The sequence below is a fragment of the Parasteatoda tepidariorum genome, chromosome 7, assembly GCF_982258835.1.
Source record: "Parasteatoda tepidariorum strain Cologne lab strain chromosome 7, Ptep-v5.0, whole genome shotgun sequence".
Lineage (NCBI taxonomy): Eukaryota > Metazoa > Arthropoda > Arachnida > Araneae > Theridiidae > Parasteatoda > Parasteatoda tepidariorum.
The window spans coordinates 39,923,501-39,946,890 of NC_141761.1; the positions used below are offsets into that span (position 1 = coordinate 39,923,501).

Consider the following 23,390-nt stretch of genomic DNA (forward strand, 5'->3'; position numbering starts at 1 on the left):
ATCCGCCAAATACTACAAAAACATAATATTAAATTTGCTAAAAATTTCTTTGATGATATTATAATTTATAGTAACTCTCTTGAAGAGCATTTAGATCATTTAGGAAAAATTTTCGAAATTTGTAGGTTAGAAAATATCAAATTAAAAGGTTCTAAGTATGATTTTTGTAAAACAAGTATTAAGTTTTTGGGTTATGAAATTTCCGAAGGTAAATGTTCTCCTAATGATGCAAATATAGAAACAATTAAAAAACTTCTGCCTCCTCATAACGTCAAGTCATTACAAAGGTTTTTAGGTTCGATTAATGTTTATCATCGTTTTATTCAAAATTACGCAAAGTTAAGATTGCCGTTAAATAAATTACTTAAAAAAGATGCTAAGTTTGTTTGGTCTGAAGACTGTCAAAAATCATTCGAAGAGTTAAAAAACGCGTTAATTTCCAAACCAGTTTTATGTCTTTTCAACCCACAAAGAAAATGTCATTTGTATGTAGATGTTTCTGGTAAGGCTATAGGTGCAGTCCTTAAACAAGAGCACCCGGATGGAACACAACATCCAATATCTTTCCATTCGAGGCAATTAAGAACTTATGAGAAAAATTATTCAATTACTGAATTAGAATGTTTAGCAATAGTAGATGCTCTTGATAAATATCAACATTATCTTCATGGAACACCTTTCACCATACATACAGATCACGCAGCTCTAGTTTGGTTGAGAAATGTGAAACATTTGACAGGTAGATTATTTAGATGGTCTTTAAAGTTATCAATGTATGAATATGAGATAAAATATAAAAAAGGAAGTACTAATTATGAGGCAGATATGCTCTCTAGAAATAAAATTTCTCACCATAATTGCTATCCAACTCATTTAATTCAAAAAGAAAAATTAATTGAACATCAAAGGCTTGATAATGTAAATAATCCTAATTTTAAGAAAATTAATGATATTTTAACTGTAAGTAAAAAGGGTTTAATTAAAATTGTAGTCCCCTTTTCTTTAAGAGAAGAATTAATTTCAAAAGTACATGAAGAATATGGTCACCCAGGTGTAAAGAAAATGTTAAGCATTATTTCCCCATACTATTATTGGTCAGATATTATTAAGGACATTAGTAATTATGTTAAGCACTGTGAAACTTGTCAGTTTAATAAGATCTCACACTTGAAAAAATACGGTTTGTTACAGTCAATGCCACCCTGCAAAGAACCTTTTGAGCTAATATCACTGGATTCTGTAGGTGGTTTTAACTATTATAACTCTTCTAAAAAATATTTAAATATTGTAATTGAACATTGTACCAGATATATCTGGGCTTTTTGTAGCAAAAATATTACATCAGAAGTGTACTCGAATTTGTTGAAGTCGAATTTGTCGAATTTGTTGAACACAGCCTTTACTTCTAGTCGATTTAAGAAATTTTTGAGAAATCATAATGTAAAACAGTTGCTGACAACTAGTCACCATCCACAATGCAATGGAAAATCAGAAAGGGTAGGGCAATCAATAGTTACTAGATTAAAATGTAAAGTAAATAACTTTTCTAAAAAGATTCCTTGGACTAAATTTCTTGATCAAGTTGTGTCTGAATATAATAATACTCCTCATGCTGTTACAACTTTTCCACCTGCTTATTTATTGTTTGGCTCCTTGCCTTTTGATTCCCCTATTGATCAACCTTTATACCCCCCAGTCGAAAAAGCCAGAGAAATAGCTTTCGAAAAAACCAAGGAACGTCATTTGAAAAATAAACTTAGATATGATTTAAAATTTAAAAATGCAGATTTTAAAGAAGGAGATTTGGTAATAATGGAAGAATATAAATACCCTAACACTAGAAAATTAACTTCTCCTTATTCAGGCCCTTACACTATATTAAGGAAACTTTCTAATGTAAACTTTGCGATAGATAAATATAATAATCAAACTGAAATCGTTCACTCTTCCAAATTAAGATATTTTTATCAGTTGAAGAATTTCATTTAACACCAGAAGGTGAAAATTAAGAGTACATTTTATGTAAATTTTAGTCGATTTCTGTTATGATATTTTTGTAATTTTGCTATAAGGAAAATTTGAATTTTGTAATTTATTAAAAGTGATACTGAACTGTTATCAATAATATTAATAAGAAGAATTATTGAAGGAAAAATTATGAATTTTGTTATACATTAAGACTAAGTTTGAACTGTCATATATATTGATGATGATGATAAGAAATATTACCCCTTTTCTGGAAGATCCGACCCTTAATTAGTGAAAACCCGCGTAGTGCTTACCCATACCTGAGATAACAGGTTATGTGGACGAAGCTTTATCTTTTCTTTTGTCTTTGTGGAAATATTAAACCATAAATGCATATAATTGATGATGACACACTTAAGGTTGCCAGGATCTTCCATAACTGGAAATTATGTTTGGAATTGTATTTTTCTTTACTTTATATTTTGATGTTTGTATTTTATGAAGGTGTTTATACTTTATGCAGTGACATGCAGTCACAAAGAATGAGAAGTGGCAACGATGCCAAAAATGTTTAAGAAATTGAGTTTTTAAATTTTAGGCCTAAAAAATGAATGTTGTTAGTGAAAATGAGTACTAAAAAATGAATATTGTTTGTGGAAATGAGTACTAAAAAATGAATATTGGATGTGGAATGAGTACTAAAATTGATTATTTTGTGAAAATAAGAAAAGTTGTTGTAAGGTATGTACTAGAGAGAATAGTGATTACTGAGATTAAGTAATGTATTTGAGATTTATAGAAATGAAGAGGAAAGTTAGTTTTTTTTTCTTGAAGTATTTTAAGGAGTTAGTTAAAGAGAATATTTTGAATAACTATTTCAAAGTGTAACAGAAGAGGGAAAATTTATGAGTATTTTAAAGCTCTGTGAGATGAATATTTAAGAGATTTTTGTAAGAGATTTAGGATAATGATGAAGTTTTATAAGCATGCTAATAGGTCCTCAATCAAGTGACTAATGTCACAAGGACTTAAACGTACGTAGCAAATTTTAAGGCCTATTGTTTAGTTGCAACTACATTTTTATATTTATATTTTTAAAGTAGATGCTACTTTAGCATCTTAAGAAGTAGAATATTGAGTGTTTTTATAAATGTTTTATATAATCTATTTTAAAAATTTTTGAGAGTTAGTATGAAACCATTGCAATTGAGGTAGTTTCATATGTTTTGTTAACATTATATTTGAACATTGTTTTTATTTTTAGATTGTTTTTGTAATTCAGATCATGTAATCTGAATCATCCAGATTAATATTCATTTTAAATAGTTAAATAGAAGATGGTAAGTAAGGATTTTGATCTTTCCTCAATGAGATGTGATGTGGAGCCTGATCACCTCCGGGTCAACACCTTTGAGAGGGGGGATATTGTAGTATCTAAAATACTAGCTTTATAAAATTAAAAGTATCTTTTAAGACTAAACTCAAAAAGAATTATATCTATCTGCAAATAAGCTTATCTGGTCTCTGAGAACATTAAATTTCTCTTTCACATACTTAACTTGGCTCTTCGCGTATACATTTAGTCCCGTTGAATAGCGATGAAATCTTTATTTGTAAAATGAATCCACCCGCGCAATAAAATATCTCAAAGAAACCAAATTCCCATGAAAATCAAGACTGTTGAGAGATTAGTTCATCTTCATCTGGTCTTAAGATCTTCCAGACACCGGCTCTAACATCTGGGTTATATAGATCACATGACATGAACATATGTTACGTTAAAGAAGGTACACTTATCTTTTAGAAATGAAATGGTAAAGATGTGTCCCGGAGCCTCTGCTCCGTTTGTATATAATTTGTAAATAGATTTCCTTATCCTTTATTCAATAAATTCATAGAAAATGCATTATGTTGTCATCCTTATATAAAGGATGTTAAAAATATTAAAAAATGACTGCGAAAATTGGAATCAACAAAATAATGATTCAAGAATGAAAGCGACTGCTAAAGAGTTTACGAGAAAGAATGAGAACGAGCACTACATATATATATATATATATATATATATATATATATATATATATATATATATATATATATATATATATATATATATATATATATATATATATATATATATATATATATATATATATATATATATATATATATATATATATATATATATATATATATATATATATATATATATATATATATATATATATATATATGTTTGCAACTGTATTATTAAAAGTTACTTCAAAATGCCATTTTAAGTCTTAAAGTACCTTGTATTTTATTTATTCTAAATTTTATATTTCAGTTCACAGAGTCAGTGAGTCTATTTTAATTTACTTTTATTTTGAAAGTTGTAATTGAAATTTTCTAACCCCATTATCAAACTTTTAACAAGTTTAATTTAAATTATTTAGCAGAAAGTTTGAACATGAAATGTGATGTACGCAATGGTTATTATCGGCATTGGCATATGATTTCATGCTCAAATTCCTGCTTTTTTATAGATAATACAGACTTAAGATATAGATTAGAAAACGGAAGGCATATTAGAAAAGGAGAGAGTTTAAGAAAAATCGAAAATTTACGAAACATTACTGCATTTTTTTTTCTTTTAAAAATTCTAAATCTAATTTATTTTTCAATTTATTACGAGTAAAAAATAAACTAAAAAGTAGCTCGTAAGTTATGCGTAGAATTTAAATGATATATTAGGTTGCACGCATTTTTTTTAAAAAAAGTTGTCCAAAATACTAACAATAAATCTTCCATTTAGATATAATGTATATTGAACTAAATACATATTTCTTATTTTAGCTGGGAAATTCGTTACGCATGGTAAGTTCATGGCGCATTTTTTTCTGTTGCAATAGTAAAGTGAAATATAAAAAATTTGCTTACCAGTTTATTGACTATAAAAAATATAAACACATTATGAAAGTATTTTTTGAGTCGCATATAATAAAAAAGAATGAACAAAGGATATTTCTCTTTGTTCGAAAGCTTATTTGATGAAGAACAATAATATATGAGATCGCAGATGTAGATAATGTAGGTACAAGAGATATATGATCGTTTTTCTTCTGTAGAAAAGACATATCATGAATATCAGGAAGGAAAATGAGACAAAAATGATTATTTTATTTAAGTTAGTAATATAATTTGTCATTTTAAATGCAGTTTTAACGATTTTTAATAGCATTTATTTACTTGCACTTATTAAGTTTTACGTAATAAAATTTAAAGATAATGATTTTTTCTAGTTTAATTAAAAAGAGAATATCTTTTTAAAGAAATGAAAAATATGTGTACATTTTGTTTTTGAATAATGCATTTGTTTATGTTAAAATTTCTTATTTTCAGTGCATCACTACAGAATACGTAGTAAGTTCATGTTAAACAATTCAATTCGTATTTATAGTACAGAAAATATTATTTTCATGTTTAACAATTTTATTTCCTGGTAATATATGCGTCCAAACAAAAATTAATTCCTGATAATTAAAAGGGACAAAATTAGTGTCCTAAAAAATATGAGGCACTCTTTTTACAGCTAAGGCATAACACTTATGATGATATTCAATATTATTGTAATCAAATTGTATTAAATATAGACCATGGTTATTTATCGATTTTATTTTACGAAATGACAGTTATATATATCACAAAACTATATACACTTTATTTCCCTAAAAGTAATATTTTTCTCTGAAATACTAAAACGCTCAAACATATTTCTTTCAAATGTCATCCATGCTTCGCACAACGGCTGATGAATGGTTTCATCTCTTACACTGCCATCTTTAAACAATCTCTATTTGTGTTTAAGATTACATTTAGTTCATTTCTCTACATCATTCATCAACAAAAGGGAAGTCGCATATTAGTTAACTAAAATACTCATTATGTATATTGTCTAGAAGACTTTTAAGTTACATGCAAAATATATTTATTTTTATAATAAGTTTTTTATAATAAGTATTTTTCTTTTAGAGTGAGAACTGAGCATTAGGTATTGTATTGATGTTGTTTGCATTGTAAGGAATTAGTCATCATTTTTCACTTCTTCTTAGGCTAGGGTTAGAATGGGGGAAGCTAGTGTGCAAAAGTTGACATCTTGAATAACTCTTTTTATTTTTTATAGAATTTCTTGTGTGAAATATCTTAAATTAGCGACACTGGTGGGTGTGCAGTTCCATGTGCAGATTTATAAGCACACTGTGAATACTTTAGTAGAAATTTGTAAAAAAAAGGTTTTTGAGGTGCAAAAGTAACTTTCAAATTTTTTCTTAACCTATTTTGTTTTCAAAATTAAAACTGAAGGTTTAAATTTTGAAGCATTTACACTGTATAATTCTTAATAATCAGCATTAAGTCTAAAAAAAAATATGTGTCTTCATGAGGCTAGTAGGGACATGCTCCAAGGGAATTTTAGCAACTTTATTTTTTTAATTTAATTTTTTACTCATTATGATATCAAATCGATATAAATAGATTTAAACTTCATATTGAATATAAAAGTTAACAATTTTGTGCCTTTTTTTCAAGAAAAAACAGGTACATTATGTTGGTAAAGTTGCTTTTAGATCTGGAGATTAGGATGTCAATTCTTAAGACAAGAAAAGATGGATATATTTTGATCGGGAATCTATCATTTTTCTGGGGAAAATTTTTTTAAAAATTTTATGAAAAAAATAGATACCAAACTTTAACTTCGGACTGCATCTCTATGTATATTTTAAGTTGAAATTTCATATTTTTGATAAAATAAAAAAAAGGAAATAATTATCAACTGAACTGAAATAAATAATAGATTTCCAATGCATTTATTTGTGTTTAAAATGTCTCTCTTAGCATATTGAAATGATCCATTTGAAAATGGTACTTTAATTAATGTATGTCAACGCCTGTTCTCCAATACGGCTTGGATTGACATTAATTTCATTTAGTATTTAGATGATTTCTGAGTTTTACCAAATGACAACAAAACAAAATAACAAGAATGTTCATACAGAGAGGGGCAAAACATGTAGAGGACCCGTTTTTGAAGAAGAAAAAAACATTTCATTCGAAACTTTTATAGAAACTTCTTAAGCTAAAATATAAACAAGAATGAAATAAAACATCCAAATTATTGATAAAAAGAAAACCTCATAAGTTAAAAATTATACTTAATAAGTTTTTTTTTGTTGACAAATTCGCAAGAAACACGCAACAACAAATTTGTGTTGACACTAGCCCCCGTCTCCCCTATATTATTCGTTTCATGGAAAGCTATACTGTTACTAAACATATTAAATATAATATTTCGAAGTAAAATATCAACTAATAAACATTATAAAAAACATTTTTAAATTTTTCACTATTTTCGCGACTAATGCATGATTTAAGAAAAATTAGTAATTTCTGGAATGAAATACAATAAAATAAATTAAGCATATTCCTCATTGGTGTTTTAAAATATAAACAATACATTTTATTTACATAATACTTTTCCAAACCATGATATTATAAATAATTTTTTTACTAGTTGTATCTCAGACAAAGTTCAGTCTTATCCAGCTCAAATTTTAGTATTTTTAAGACACATTGTATAAAAAAATATGCATTTATAAAAATTTTAAATCACTATTATTAAGCAAAATAATATAATATAAAGAAATAATAGTTTAAAATAAAAAAATTCCCTGCCAAAAAACACCTTTTTAAGGGTAGTTTTATACATAAAACGAAAAATTACAGCAAAATGGGTCCAAAAAATTATAATTGTAGTTACATAATAAAAATAATGGTTTCGTAACTTTTTAATCAATTCTAATTTCATAAATAAAGGTTTTTTTCCTTGAAAATTTTTAGCTGGAAATGGTGGACGTAAGTAAAATATTTTTTAACGATTTTTTCCATAATTTTTTAACTGTCTTATTTTTTTATTGATACTTCAAAAAATTTTTAAAATTTTTTCCTTATTTTTCTGATTTATCCTTACTTTCAAGAATATCATACGAACAGAAAAAAAATGAATATCAGAAATATCTCTTAAATTAATGATTTCGACCAGTATATGAAAGAAGGGGAAATCAAAAAAATCAAAATTTCTGCTACGGAAAATATTGAGAACATATTTAATATATCAAAACTAATTTCAGAAACAAAAGAAAATTACCTAACCATTTTGAGGCCGTTGTTAATGGAAGTGAACCCCAGAATACCATTCAATATGAAGAAAAATATCAGTCACAGAAATATATCAGTAATGATGATTTCTGAATTTTAAGAAATTAATATACTGTGCAGTTATATAAAGATAAATACCATAAAGGCTACAGTAGTCAGGAAACGTGAGAAGAAATGACAAATATAGAGGCACGAACAATGATTTTTTGGAAAACTTAGCAGGATGCGGAAATGTTGGAAGACCTCAGAAACGATGGCGAGAATAAGTTCAGGATCTTAAATTCAAATTCATGAATTGTAAAAGGAAAACTAAGAAAAATAAAACTTGGAGATTTGTAGTTAGGAAAGACAAGATGTTTAATTAGTTGTAGGGATTTTTGATTTGATATAAGTGATAATATAGGTGATTTGATTAATATAGTATAAATTGTAAATGGTTTTGTGAAAAGTGACTTTAATATAAATGATTTGATTAAAAAAATATTCGCAGTTTGGTTTGAATCAATTAAGCAAACAGAATATTTTCGCACATTAGATCAAATTAGCACATATTATTTCATTAAATGTTTAAGCATTTAGGATAAACTTTCTTCAAATAAAAATTTATCCGCAAAATTTATATAATTTTTCGTGACAATACTTTTTTATTAACTTGGTCTCTAATTGCTATTATTAGTGTAACTATACAGAAATCTTAGTGAAAAGTAATATATCTTAATGCAATTATGTATATATCGTAACGTAATTATACAGGAAAAATTATTTTATAGTAATTATATTCATGGCTATAAATAAGACATATTTTACATAACATAGGAAATGATTTTTAACTCAGATTCCTAGCTCTTTTTCAAAATGCCAGTATTAGACTGTTTTTCTCATAAAACACACGCAGGCGATGTTAAAATGAAGAGTTCATTTGATCTAAGGTAAAACAAGAATTAACATATGGCATATGCTACATGATTCGATTCTGAAGCATGATGTTTCTATATCCATCAAAATTCTGTTGACTCCTTCAAAATTCTTTACCTAGTATAAAGTCGATGTAAATAGAATAGATGTAAATAGAGTAGAAGTATTTTTCTAATAAAATAAAAAACTTTGCATGAAAACATAAATTTTCATACCCACAGTGAGGCTGTATGGTATCCGAACGTGAGAATTGTTTAAAAAAAAGAGCTATAAAACAGATTTGATACCACACATACTACTGTTTTCAGTAAAATTTAATAAATCTACTGACAATACCATATTTAAAAGTTCTACAACGAAATCAACACCGATTTTATTAACACAGAACTAAGTTATGTAATTTTAACAAATTAAAACAGAAATAGCAAGAAAATAATAAATGTAGTCACAAGTCAGAAAAATTTAAAAAAAAATTTATTTAGAGGAAAATGATTCGAAAAGGAATTACGGAACGCGCAAGAAACACCGATTAGATTAGCGTGCCAAACTTGTATCATTATGAGATGTAAAGTAAAAACTACCTGAGATGTGAATAAAAAAGTGCAAATAGAAATCTCCTAAAGTTTACAGCTTCGATTGAGTAATATGATATACCCACTGAAATGACTTCAAAAATCACATGAAAATAAGTGACGTGTTATTACTAAATTAATACGGCTAATTTATACGTGTTATTGCTAAATACGGCTACTACTAAAAATACGGCTGACTAAACGTAAAAAAAAGATTGCCAAGAATTTTATGTGTACAAGTTCCATGATTTAGTTGTTAAAATTATAAAAATAAAATATTCATGAAATTGAAAAGACAGAAAGAAACATATTTGAGGAATTTTTCAAAAATACTGTTTTCCTCTATATAAATACATGTTTTTGGAATATTTATTTCACTAGCTTAATAAATTTTTATTTCTTTTTTTTGCTAAAATAAATTAAATTTTAAAGACATAGCATTTTTCTTTAAGATTATACATTATTGAGTAATTAATTCAATCAACAGTTTATAAAAGTATTGTTTTTTTCTGTTAAAAGAAATGTAAAGGTAGTGAGAATCTTAGATATTGTGATAGTGAAATGATGTATGACTAATTATTTGATTAAAACGGTTTTATGCATAATGTATAGATAGTTTAACATTGCATATTTGATATTTGTATGCAGCATTTGGGATAAACATAGTATCTTTGATACATGAACCACTAAATTAGGCACATCTCCTCGAATATATTTTAGATAGATAAATGCAACGAAATACATAGAAAGCAAGGACAGAAACGAAATAAATTGGAAACAATAATTCATTTCCTAGGATAAAATAATTTTTAAGTTTCTTTTACTTTTGACTTTCACACTACATTTTGAAACCAACTTTGGGAATCCGTACAACTTTTTACCGAATACCGGTTGTTTTCTAAGCAAACTACTATTCTTAACAGTTTTGTCTGCCTTGAAATTGTTTTTGGACTTCAGTGTAAGACCCTATTTTTACTGTACTTTTTCTTTATTATGCTGATAATAATTTAAAAATTAAAACAACAAATATTTTGAAACAATTAGACACTGATTAAAACATTTTTAGTGATTCGGTTTTATATAATATGCGTGCACTACTTGTTTAATTAAAAAACGTTTTCTTTTTCATGTATTGAAGAAGCAGGAGGAGGAGGAGGGGGAGGAAAAGGAGGACCTGGTGGTCCAAAAGGGCCATCACCAGGTACTTATATATATATATATTTTTTTTTTAATTGACCGTATATTTAGCAAAACTTATCACTTCCTTTTTAATAAATATGATTCAAATTTCAATTGAAGTTATCACATCGAATTATTATTGCATGTCACAATAATATTTCTTCGTCTATATAAGTTAGAATTGCCTCTGGAGTATATTCTGTTATATTCTAGAATAATTTATAAAAAAAAATTACAATTTAGTAAATTTATTTAAATTCCTAAAAATTTTCATTTTAAATATCACAATGCGTTATATATTTTAATTTTAAATCATAAATATGTTAAAAATTTGTTCCAACATTTAAAAAATGTCTACATCTGAACCTCATTTCAAGATGAACCAAAATATATCGTTTGAAGTTTTTCGAAGCATTTTAATGAATTTAAGAACAATTGTGATTTTCAATCTAACCTAGATTTTTAATACAGATATCATCAAAAGAATTAAAAATAAAATTTAGAATTTAAAAGATTTTAACAGATTAACACATTCAGCCAGCCAGAAAAGAAGGTATTTGTCACCTTAATCATTATCTTAAAGTATGTGCAATGAAAAAAAAAAGATATATATATATATATATATATATATATATATATATATATATATATATATATATATATATATATATATATATATATATATATATATATATATATATATATATATATATATATATATATATATATATATATATATATATATATATATGTATATATATATATATATGTATATATATATATATATATATATATATATATATATATATATATATATATATATATATATATATATATATATATATATATATATATATATATATATATATATATATATATATATATATATATATAATATATATATATATATATATATATATATATATATATATATATATATATATATATATATATATATATATATATATATATATATATATATATATATATATATATATATATATATGTATATATATATATATATATATATATATATGTATATATATATATATATATATATATATTTGTAGAATAAACTTATTTTGTTAAGAGTATGTTGATGTTTGCTATTTACCTAAAAAGATTTAAAAAAATTTAATAATAATTTTTGTTTCATTGATACAGGTAAAGGAGGTAAAGGTGGAAAAGCTGGAAAATGTCAAAGTAAGTTAAACATTACACCTAAATTTAAAAATAAAACTCCTCCATTCCCACCGATGATTTAGAAAACACTCCTTGTATGTGCTTTTTACTCACATTGCAAAAAAACTATTGAATTAAAAAATACTAAATTTTGTCTCTTTTTAACTAAATGGTAGCTAAATGGTCGAGAAATATTCAAGTAGAAAATATTTTTGACATTGACATCTTTTTTTCGGCTATATTTTTCCCTTTTATAAAAACTATTCAAAAAATTCACCTTTTAAAAAATTTGGGGAACACCAAACTTTTTATATGCTTTTTCCTCACGGATTTTCAGTTTATCAGTGCACTAAAAATACTATCTTCAGTAGAAATATATTTTTTTTTCAGTCACGTACTCTCATGTCTGAAAATAAGAAACTCAATGGTCGTTTTCAAAATGTTTAAACATGTTTACAATTATTTTTTGTAAGGAAAACAACTTTTTTTTCCTTTTGGAGCTTTTGCAACTAAAAAACAATCGTATTTGACTTGCAGTTTTTTTAACATAAAATTTCCATGCAATTAGATCACATGAAATTAATATTAATATAAATCAATATAAAGATATTTAAACGCTTCCCCCTTCTTTCTTTTGGAACTTACGTGCGTGCCCATGTCTTAATATGTCATGCGCCTACGTGTGTATCATTTTTAGAGATACATTTTTCTCTTTTTTTTTCTCTAAAAGCAGAAGACAAAATTTTCCTTTATAATGATTTTTTAGCATATTTTTACACTGAGGGACCAACATTGTTGTTTATTTTCTAGATGTGTTATAAATATGGCTATAATACATATTCTGAAAGTGGGTTATAATACATATTCTGAAAGTGGATTATAATACATATTCTGAAAGTGGGTTATAATACATATTCTGAAACTGGGTTATAATACATATTCTGAAAGTGGATTATAATACATATTCTGAAAGTGGGTAATAATACATATTCTGAAAGTGGGTTATAATACATATTCTAAAAGATCTAATCAGAAATTTGCATCCAAGATTTAAGATTTCGAATGAAAGGGAATATCACTGCTCATTCTTGGAGCTTTCCATATTATCTCTTACAACGTGATTAAAGTGACGGCTGAAGACCTGAATTTTTTAGTTATTTATCACAGCAAGATATACATATAATTTTTACATATTTTATTACGAATTTTTACATATAAAACATCGATTATTGTGAAATTTATTTTGTTTGAAACAAATATCAATAATAAATTGTAGGCATACAGGATACTCTGTTTCATATTAGCCGTCTTTAAATCATATATTTAGAATTTTGGTTAAAATGAAATGAAAAATAATTAATTTCAAAGTTTGAAAATACTGGATCTAGTTCTTTTTAAAAAAGTCTTTTTAGTTCCTTTTTATGGCATCAAAAGCTAATGAGTAACTAAAATTCTAATGAAATTATCATAAAACAACTTATATTAGAATAAAATTTAGATTAAATTCCCACAAGACAAAAAATGTATAATTGATAATTATTTAATTTCTTATTTCTTCTTACAACAACATCTATTTATTAATCTTTTCTACAACAAAAATGATAAATCAAGTTGTACTTGCTTTTTATAAATTTTGCTTCTAAACTCATCATAAATTTCATCTAAACTATTATTTTGAAGTCGCATAGTTTATTTTTAATACCTTTTCTGCATTTCTAAAAATATGTGCTAAAAACCATCTTAGGAGGAATAATTTTTTGGTTAAATCACATTTTAAAGCTAGAAATTGCTCTCTATATATTATAGAGTAAAATACAATTTTTAACTGCTTTGTTTATTTCACGAAGAAAAAAATGTTAAATTATGGTCCTGTATAATAACAAAATTTCTGATTAAAAAAATTTTAAAAAAACATAAGTCTGACAATAAGACCAAAAAATGCGATACCAAAGAGATTCAGTAAAAATTACCGAGCTTTATAGTGTTCTCAATCCAGAAACATGGAAAGTCTCACCATATACTCATAATTTCGGGAGATTTTTTTTCTCAGTGTTGTATTAAATGTATTTCAAATAAACTGAATTTTAAAATTCGAAAAAGAAAATTTTGTCGGGATTATTCTATCCAACTATGGGTAACTTACAACTTCAGGATTATTATTTTCCAACTATGAAAACCCGTAAAATATAGAGAAACAATATCAATAAAAGGCCTGACTGACCTGTGTAGGGGTTAGGGAACTGCCTTTGCACCAGAAAGGTTCTGGGTTCGAATCTCAGGCAAGGCACGGATGTTCTTTCCTTCCCTGTACTATTTGTCCTTAGTCCTTACTGTGGGAGCAATGTTGGCCCACCTAATATGGTGCCCTGAAAGAGAAGCAAAAAAAACTGGCCTGTAAATGCTTGAATTTACGGATGTTAACACAGGTGGGCATTGGAAAAAAAATATCAAAAAAATTGTTTAAATCTAAGATTATTCGAGAATCTCAAATTGTTATTTGACATGCATTTGCTACAACCCGTCTCTGACCAGAAAATACGATAATTTATACATAATTAATGAACATCAGTTTCTTTCCATAACAAGGCAGAGTGTTTGAAATGACTTTGAAAAAAAATAAAAAAGGTATATTTTTAAAAGAAACTTCATAATTTAAATTTCTTGAAAGAAAAAAATAAGTAAATAGTTAGAAATAATGCATGAAAAGTAATAATATCTGCATGCTAAAGGTGAGTTTTTAGAGCCTTTCTTAAAATAAAATAAAAACAATTCGGGAGAGCTAGTGTGTTTACTTTCAATTTTAAAGAAATAAAATAACAAGAATTTATATTAGAAATAAAATAACAAAAATTTATATTAGAAATAAAATAACAAGAATAGAATTTCTTAATAAATATTCACAATAAATTTAGTCTACATTACAGTTAGTGTTAAAATATTTTAGTTACAGACAATTGTGAAAAAGTTTATTGTATGTTCATTGTATGCATGCACTTAACTGTGCATATAATAAATTTCTGATACAAATTTTATTTTTGATTTAGAGGGTGTAGTTACAGGTGAGTTTATAATGCTCTTTTAATATTAATGTTTACAAATTTATGTATATATATAAAATAAATCTATCTATATGCTTATATATTTATATATATATATATATATATATATATAATATATACAGTCAAACCCCGCTATAGTGAACCTTCAAGCGACCGAAATTTTGATTCACTATAACCGGGAGTTCACTATATCCGTTATGCGGGCAATTTAACTAATGGTTCCCAAATTTCACCCTTTTATAACACTTTATTCAAATAAATGACAGAAAAATATTATGTAGTAGCAAAAAATTTGTTATTTTTCATTACTCTTCGTCCTGCGTACAAGGAAAAAAAAAAGAAAAATTAGTAATCTTAAGCTGATGAACAATCCTCAACATCAGATATGGAAACACTTCCCGAGTCTCAGATAATTTTTCCTGAATTTCTGTTAGTTCACTTTTTAAACTTGTCTAACCTGCTATTCGAGCACATAAAAGTAATCTCGTAAAATCGGTTAGCAAATTCATCGACATTTGTTCAGATACTGGAAGATTGCGGCTTCTTTGAATGCTGAACCACTTCAGTAATACTTCTTCAACTTCCTTGTGATCTGCTTTTCTCAATTTTTTTCTGCCATTTAAATTTTTCTCATGAGCAGAAATTGTTAATTGCCTATTTTTCCATATGTTACGAACTGTAGATTTGGATAGTTTATATTCCCAGCAAATATCAGCTTGTTTACATCCATTTTCAATTTTTCTGATTATGCTCATTTCATCATCAATAAAGAACATTTTACGTTTACTGCTCGCCATAGTTAAATTTGAGACACTTGTTTGCAGGCTTTTTTTTAACTGCACTGAGAACAAAAAGGAGTTGAAATGAGGGCCTTATCAACACATATTAGTGTCCAACTCTTTGACCAATAATGAATAATTACTCATTCCCTCTGACAGAAAATGCATATTGATCTCACTGACTCCTTACAGGTGCATCATCTGCCTGGGTTGGAAACATCTACTTGATTTGTATAGGGATGGAAAAGTAAGATAAAAGAAGCATTCAAGAGAAAAATACTTATCCTTACCTTACCCACTATAGATAGTTTTAAAAATCTGTATATGTAATTATTTTGAAGTAGAAATTTCAAAATTATTACAAAAAAATGAAGAAAAAAATCAGTCGAAGACAGAAAAAAGTTCTTTATATCCGACTTCGTCAATTTTTTGGTTCACTATATCCACAAAAAATAACATTATACGGGTATAGCAAGGCACGGGACCGAACATTTCGTTCACTATATCCGGGAGTTCACTATAAACCGTGTTCACTATAGCGGGGTTTGACTGTATATATATATATATATATATATATATATAATATTCTCATTCATATTTTTAAAGTTTACACATATAAAAAATAAGAATTCTTAATGTGTTACAGGAACGGCTGATAAGGGTAAGTAATCGAATTCGAGAGTTTATTAAAATTAACTGGTCATGTGCTTCGTTATATTTCCATAAAATTATTTGCAATAAGAAATATTTTAATAATAATGCTTGAAAAGTAATTAAACTCCTATAAATATATTCTTCTTCTCCTTAGTCTCATAAATAATTTCCTGATAATGTTATTATCCTATTCAGCTTTAACCAATTTTGATGTTTGTTGAAATTAAAAGATCGGAAAAAAATATGAACTATATTTATTAATGCTGATTTCGTCAGTGAGTTAAATAAGGAGAAAAATATAAATTGAAATTAATATGATTTGACTAAAATCATTTAACTGCCAGTTAAAGAGCTTTTCTGATTCTTATTTACATATTCGTTGCCAAAGCTCCTAAAAGGGAACTAAAACTACTTTTTTCTATAAATCGTTTAACAAACCTTTTAATTTATGAGTAAATACTGACTAATATAAAGGTATTGCATTTTTTTTATAAAAATGAAAAAACTTCACAAACCTACAAATATTATAAAATAATAGGCACATTTAGACAAATTTTGGAATTCTTCTTTGAAATAATCCGTAAAACTAATCTTCCCGGTTACTGCAGGGAATCAATGTAAATGAGTCCTTTTAAATACTCGTCAGTAGCTCATTCAAGACATTTATTGCTTGTACTGCTCCTACTGATCATGTCCAGAACCGAAGCCTTGAGAATGTTATTTGGAACAGTAATTTTATTATTTGACTTATGATCAAATGCATATCAAACGCTTTCTCGTTCTTTCCTCCCCTTGACATTGAAATTAAATACAATGGTATTCTTCGTCTATTTTTATCTCATTAAATACATGGATTGTGAAATATGTTTATACCTAGCACATATTTTGGATTTTTTTTTATTTCCAATGGCAGATTATAGACAGTAACAGCATACATAAACATCTAAAAATAAGAACAGAAACAACAGATGCTGCAACAGAGTCTATTAATCACAACATGTCTCTAGCTTCCCAATAGCGTTCAGTGATAGAATTCCTGCAAAGTGAAGAGCAGCGGAGAAGGTGCGTGGAGTCCATGTCCTCACCAGAACTGCAAAGAGTGCATACCGGGGAAGGAACGATACCAAATCTAGACAGATGTTACCGCACACAGTCATGACCGGTGGCCAAGCGGAATTCAGCCGCCGCACTTCGTCTTGGGCCATTTTGCAAATATAGGATGGTAGCCCTCCAAGTCTTAGTAGAAGTACGGTCTATAAGTTCTTCATGAGCACAGGTCTTAAAGGTCCTCTTAATAAGCTGTTTGATGGAACAGAAGGGCATAATGTGTGCAGAAGTCTGAATAATTAAGGCCCCCTTTTTTGCTAAGTAGTCTGCATTTTCATTACCCGTATCCCCGCAATGGGCTATTTTGGAAATGTTTAAGATAGAACCTGAATTATTGTGAGATTTTCGGTTCATTCAGTAACCTATTGGATCCGAAAAAAGAAAAATGGGTCTAGGGTATCTTAAACAACTAATCAAGAAAGGCATCTTATCCAATGTATATATAAATATGTATGTTAAGGTACAAGCTATTTCACAGGAGGTTTTTTCTATCTAGATATAAATTCAGTATAAGTTTATTTAACAATTTAGACATAAATTTGGTATAAAAATATCTGCGTATTATGAATATTGGAGCAAAAGTTCTTTAAAAAGTAAGTGAGAATAACATTTAAAAAAACAAGGGGATTTTTAATACTCAGTTCTGGACAGTTCGCCAGCAAAGCATCAGGATGCTTTAAAAGTGAAACCATTAACTTTTTTGTGTGAGTTATTATATTTTCTTTTACATGAATACAATAAATTTTAATAATTCTCTAAAAGCTAAAAAAAACTTCTTATTTGATATTGTTGCAATTAATGGAGAAGAAAGCTTATTAGATTCTTTTTTCTTTGAAACATAGTCTTTTTTTCATGATTTCTATATAAAATGCAGTTTCAGAATCAAAATAAAAAGATTCAATGTATAAAAATTTCCGTCTTCGAAAGTCAAAGAAAGCAATTTGTTGTCTGCATTTATTAATTTACAATTCATGTTAATAACTAATATAATTTCCTAAAATAAATAATATGTTTGAAAAAAAAACAGACATAAGAAATCGTAGCTGGTTTGCAATAGATTTTCTGAAAAAAAAAAAACGAATCAAAAACACCACAATGCATCTATAACAAAAGAACTCACAACGAAATTTTATTCATAAATGTTCAATTTATTAAACAAAAAGACTTTTGCTAATAAGGACAACTAAGAGTAACTTATATACATTTTTATATTTTTTACAGTGAATAAAGGGCTACAGGGTAAGTTTAATGCTTTAAAGTTATGTTATGCAATAGTTTAATCCAAATCACTCAAGGTTATTGAATCATATTCTACTGTGACATTGGTTTTTTTATCTTGAGCAATTTTTAAATTTCTTATAAATGTATTTCAAATATATATTATTGCATATATTAAAAATGTTGTATTTATCTAATATTGTATTAAATATTGCATTTACTAAATGTTATTCAACGTAAGTCAAATTTCTTTTTTAAATGTTAAGGCTTTTTTTTCATCAGTATCTTGAAATCTAATGTGAATCAGCATTTGTTTTAAACTTAAGACATTCATACAAGTAAAAATTCCCGCTCACAATAGATATTTGTGCTCATGCTTTTTTTTATTGAACTTAGATGTATTTATTAAATTAATTTCGGTTCTTGACTATGATTTAATATTTCTATCTTAATTTTACTTTAGGAAGGGAAATTCTTTTTACCCTCTTTGTGTAACATATAATGCAATATTATACATTACACGAGTAATATATAATGAAATAAATTACTTGAAGTTTTAAACCTATTTGATTAATTTTATTTTGCTCATGATTCTTTCATGTAAACATTTCTTGAAGCGAATTGAAATATATTTATAATGCAATCAAACGTACTATACTTTAAGATTTCTTAAAATTTTATTCTGTAAATCATTTTAAATAAAGATACATTTTTCTCATTACTTTATTTTTTTCATTACTTTATATGAAATGATTTAAAATGGATTAATGATTTATAATGATGATAAAATGATTCCATTATATTAAAAATAAAATCATATTTTCATCTTTTATTTTGACATAAGTTATTTATTTAAATTTTTTTTCATTGTAAAATTTGCACATTGATTTATGCGTGAATATATAATTTTGTATCATGAAACATTTTTTTTGTACAAATACCACAATCAAGGGTTAAAATTCATTCGCTTTTCAATAATTACACGCTTTGCTGGAAATAAAATTTTGTAACATTTAATTTTTGAATTGTAGGTATAACATCGGGAAGTACGTATATAACAATCATTCCTTTACTACATTTTAAAGTGATGCTTGTTAAGTAGTTATTCACTATTAAATTTTTTAATTGTCTAAATTATTATTTGTTTTTGATCTATTTGCAGTTGCTAATGCTTTTGGAGGTGTGTGTTTATAATTATTACATTTCAAGTATTATTATTATTCGAGTTACTTGTATTTTTATAAATTTTATGTTATTCTAAACATAATTAAAACTTTAATTTTGCATTTGAGTAAATAAGTTATAACTGTTCAAATTATTACAAAGTTTAAGGTTAAGAAAAATACATTCGTGTGTATTTCCACTTCAGCAAACGAATAAATGTTTTGGAAATCGGAGTTTTTGTATAAATTTATGCGGAGAAAGTAATGTAGTATGGACAAAGCAAAAATAAATATTCAAAGTGTAGAAAAATATTTGTTTTACATTGTTATTAAATATAACAACCTATTCAGTATTATTTTATGTTGCATTAAAAACAATTAATTGATTCAGCGTGTTTCTGAAGTTGTGCTTTGCTGATGTACTTTTCATGGAATATTTTCAAATTCAACCTAGATATTAATAAGACCATGAGGAAAATATATATTTTTCTTTACTTCTAGTTTCTCTATAATTACGAATTTATCATGCAGAGAAAATAAAGAATTACCATAATTTATTTTTCGGAATTTGTTAAATGTTATTTATTGTTATTATTATTGGTTTGTGATAATCTTGTGTTCTCACCATTTTATAAAGAAAAAGTAAGAAAAGAAAAAAAATAGCATTTTTTTCTGAAATCTTTTTATTTTTTTAATGTCAGTTTTTAAGAAAACACTCCATTTTTTGCTACATTATATGCTAATTTTCAAATTAGCATATAATTTATTTAATAATTAGTTTCTAAAAAATTAAAAAGAGTATTTTTCAATTATATATTGGTGTTCATTGATGAAAATATAGCAATACTCATACTTTTAAGAATAGTTAATTTTACAAATATAATCAGTATCACTTTTTTGGATCAAATTACTATTTTGGCCACATTTAGGTCATAATAATAATGTAAATTTAACTGCATATGATTGTCTTATGTTCTGTTCTTGCAGATATTTTTGTCAAAAACACTCCGTCACAATCAGTTTCGTGTTATCATGAAGTTATATACTTTAATCATTTAAGAAAAAGTATCAAAAAGAGTATAATAACAAAAACTTACAGCTTTGAATTTAATATTCATCAAAAAAAATTAAAAATATAGTGAAAAATTGATTTCAGTTCTACGCTTACAGTTTTATATTTTAAACGATTAGATCCAAAAGTTGAAAACAAGGCTTCTCTTGCTTAGAATGTATCTTTCAAAGTGATTACTAAATTAGTTTCTACATATAAACAATTACCGGCACTCACCTTTATCTAAACATTATTTACAGAGCAATTGATGAAAATATCAGAGAGGGAAAAAGAAATAAGTTTTCAAATGAAAGATAAGAGGGTGACCTTAATTTTCTACACATTTTTTTTGTAGATAAGGAAGCTAATTTTTTTATTAGTTTCAAGATATATTTTTATTTTGAAAATAAAAATTAAAATTTTTTTGTTCTAGCTAATAAAAAGAAGCGTGAGTATTTCATAATGAATATTTAAAATTTTTAAATTAGTTATTTCTTTATATTAATAATTGTGAAATTATTGAATTCAATACTAATTGAATATTCGTCTTAGCTCATATAAATAATAGGATATCAAAGCAATTTACTGCGCAACATTTGCACTTACATTACGAAATTAAATTGCAAATTACTGTTTCTGTAAATGTCATAATATACACTATCTGGCCATTAATGACCGGACACCCCTCATTTCGGATACATGAGGTGCTAGTATCAAGACAGTAGGGCGTAGGGCAGCAAAGCGCCTAAATCACAGCTTTAACCCTTCTAGGAAGGCTATCCACTAGGTGTTGGTACACGGAGGCAGGTATTGCCTGCCATTCCTCCTGTAACATGGCGAAGAGTTGAGTGGTGGTTTGGGGGCATTGTGGTCTGGCCCTCAACCGGCGCTCCAACTCATCCCAGAGATGCTCAATTGGATTGATGTCGGGACTTTGGGATGGCCAGTCAAGCTCTTGCACCTCCATTTCATCAAACCAGTCCGTGATGGCATGTGCTTTATGAATGGAAGCGTTATCGTGTTTAAACACAAACGGGCCATTACCGAACTGTTGCAACAGGGTGGGAAGCGCCGAATTGTCCAGGATGTCTCTATACCCTTCTGCGTTCAGGGTTCCACGCACTAACACCAAGGCTCCAAGGCCAAACCATGAGAAACAGGACCAAACCATAATTCCTCCACTGCCGAACTTCACAATGGGGACAATGCACTCCGGTAGGTACCATTTTCCGGGCATTCGCCAGGTCCACACTCGTCCATCAGAGTGCCACAACATGTAGCGTGACTCATCACTCCACATAACGCTTTTCCATTGCTCTACTGTCCACTGGCGACGTGCTTTGCACCACTGAAATCGGTGGCGGGCGTTTGATGGAGAGATGTTTGGCTTATGTGCTGCTGCTCGTCAATGGAATCCTTGTGCAATCAGCTCCCGACGAATGGTATGTGCACTGGCAACATTGCCAGATGCAGCCCGGAAGTTGGTAGCGACAGTGTCCAACGAGATTTGTCGGATTGCCATCACTACACGTCGAAGAGATCGTCGATCCCTGTCGAACATTATTTTGGGCTTGCCGGGTCGGGACTGCGGTTTTATCACTCCCTCTCGTTCCCATTTCAACACGACGTCACCAACTGTTGACTGTGGTACCTGAAACTTGTCGGAGATAGCGCGTATGGAATGACCAAATCGGTGGGCGCCTATGATCATGCCCTTTTCCGCCTCATTCAGCTCTCGTCGTCCACTCATTTTCACTGTTAACGCTCGTATGGCCGTCGCCTGCTTGCGAGTGGTCTTTCCCCCATCACAGGTTCCGTATTTATTCCGCCAGGACGAGCCCACCTGCCGTTCAAAGGGTGTCCGGTCATTAATGGCTAGATAGTGTATCATAGTGTAGCCCTACATCATGAATTACATTGAATTTTAATGTAACTTACATTCTTGTGATTCCGTAATTATATTTCAACACATAAAGTTCGCTTGAATTGTTAGAAATGATATAAATTAATACACTTAGTGTAAAACAAAAGCTTTGTTGCTTTTTAACAAGTCAGAGTAAAAAGTTCTTTAATTATCCAAGTTTTAACTCAGACTTTTTATGTACAAATTAATGTATCTTGTGGGCTCAAAGCAACGAATCAGCAGTTTTTATATACATTTATTTAAATTCCTACATACGTCAACTTATTTAAAAAATTAAATTGCATATCGTGATTTCAGTTGAAGAAGTTAATTTTACACAGAATAATTACGAAACGTTTTTATTGTAAATATCAAGGGAATATTTTTTTTAAGAAAAAAGGAATTCATTATATAAAAATTATGTTCTTTTATCCGTAAATAAACCATC

The 23,390-nt window shown here is 27.4% G+C and overlaps 1 protein-coding gene across 1 annotated transcript; it reads right to left on the minus strand.

Moving 5' to 3' along the window:
- Window positions 1–22,444: 22,444 nt before the first annotated feature.
- On the minus strand, window positions 22,445–22,930 carry LOC147807033 (uncharacterized). Its single transcript, XM_087168760.1, has one exon. It carries the CDS (start codon window positions 22,928–22,930, stop codon window positions 22,445–22,447), a length of 486 nt encoding a protein of 161 aa, XP_087024886.1.
- Between the last annotated feature and the right edge of the window lie 460 nt (window positions 22,931–23,390).

Excerpts from the sequence above, each read along its gene's own strand:
- LOC147807033 (XM_087168760.1), bottom strand. The coding sequence starts at position 22,930 with ATGATACACTATCTAGCCATTAATGACCGGACACCCTTTGAACGGCAG.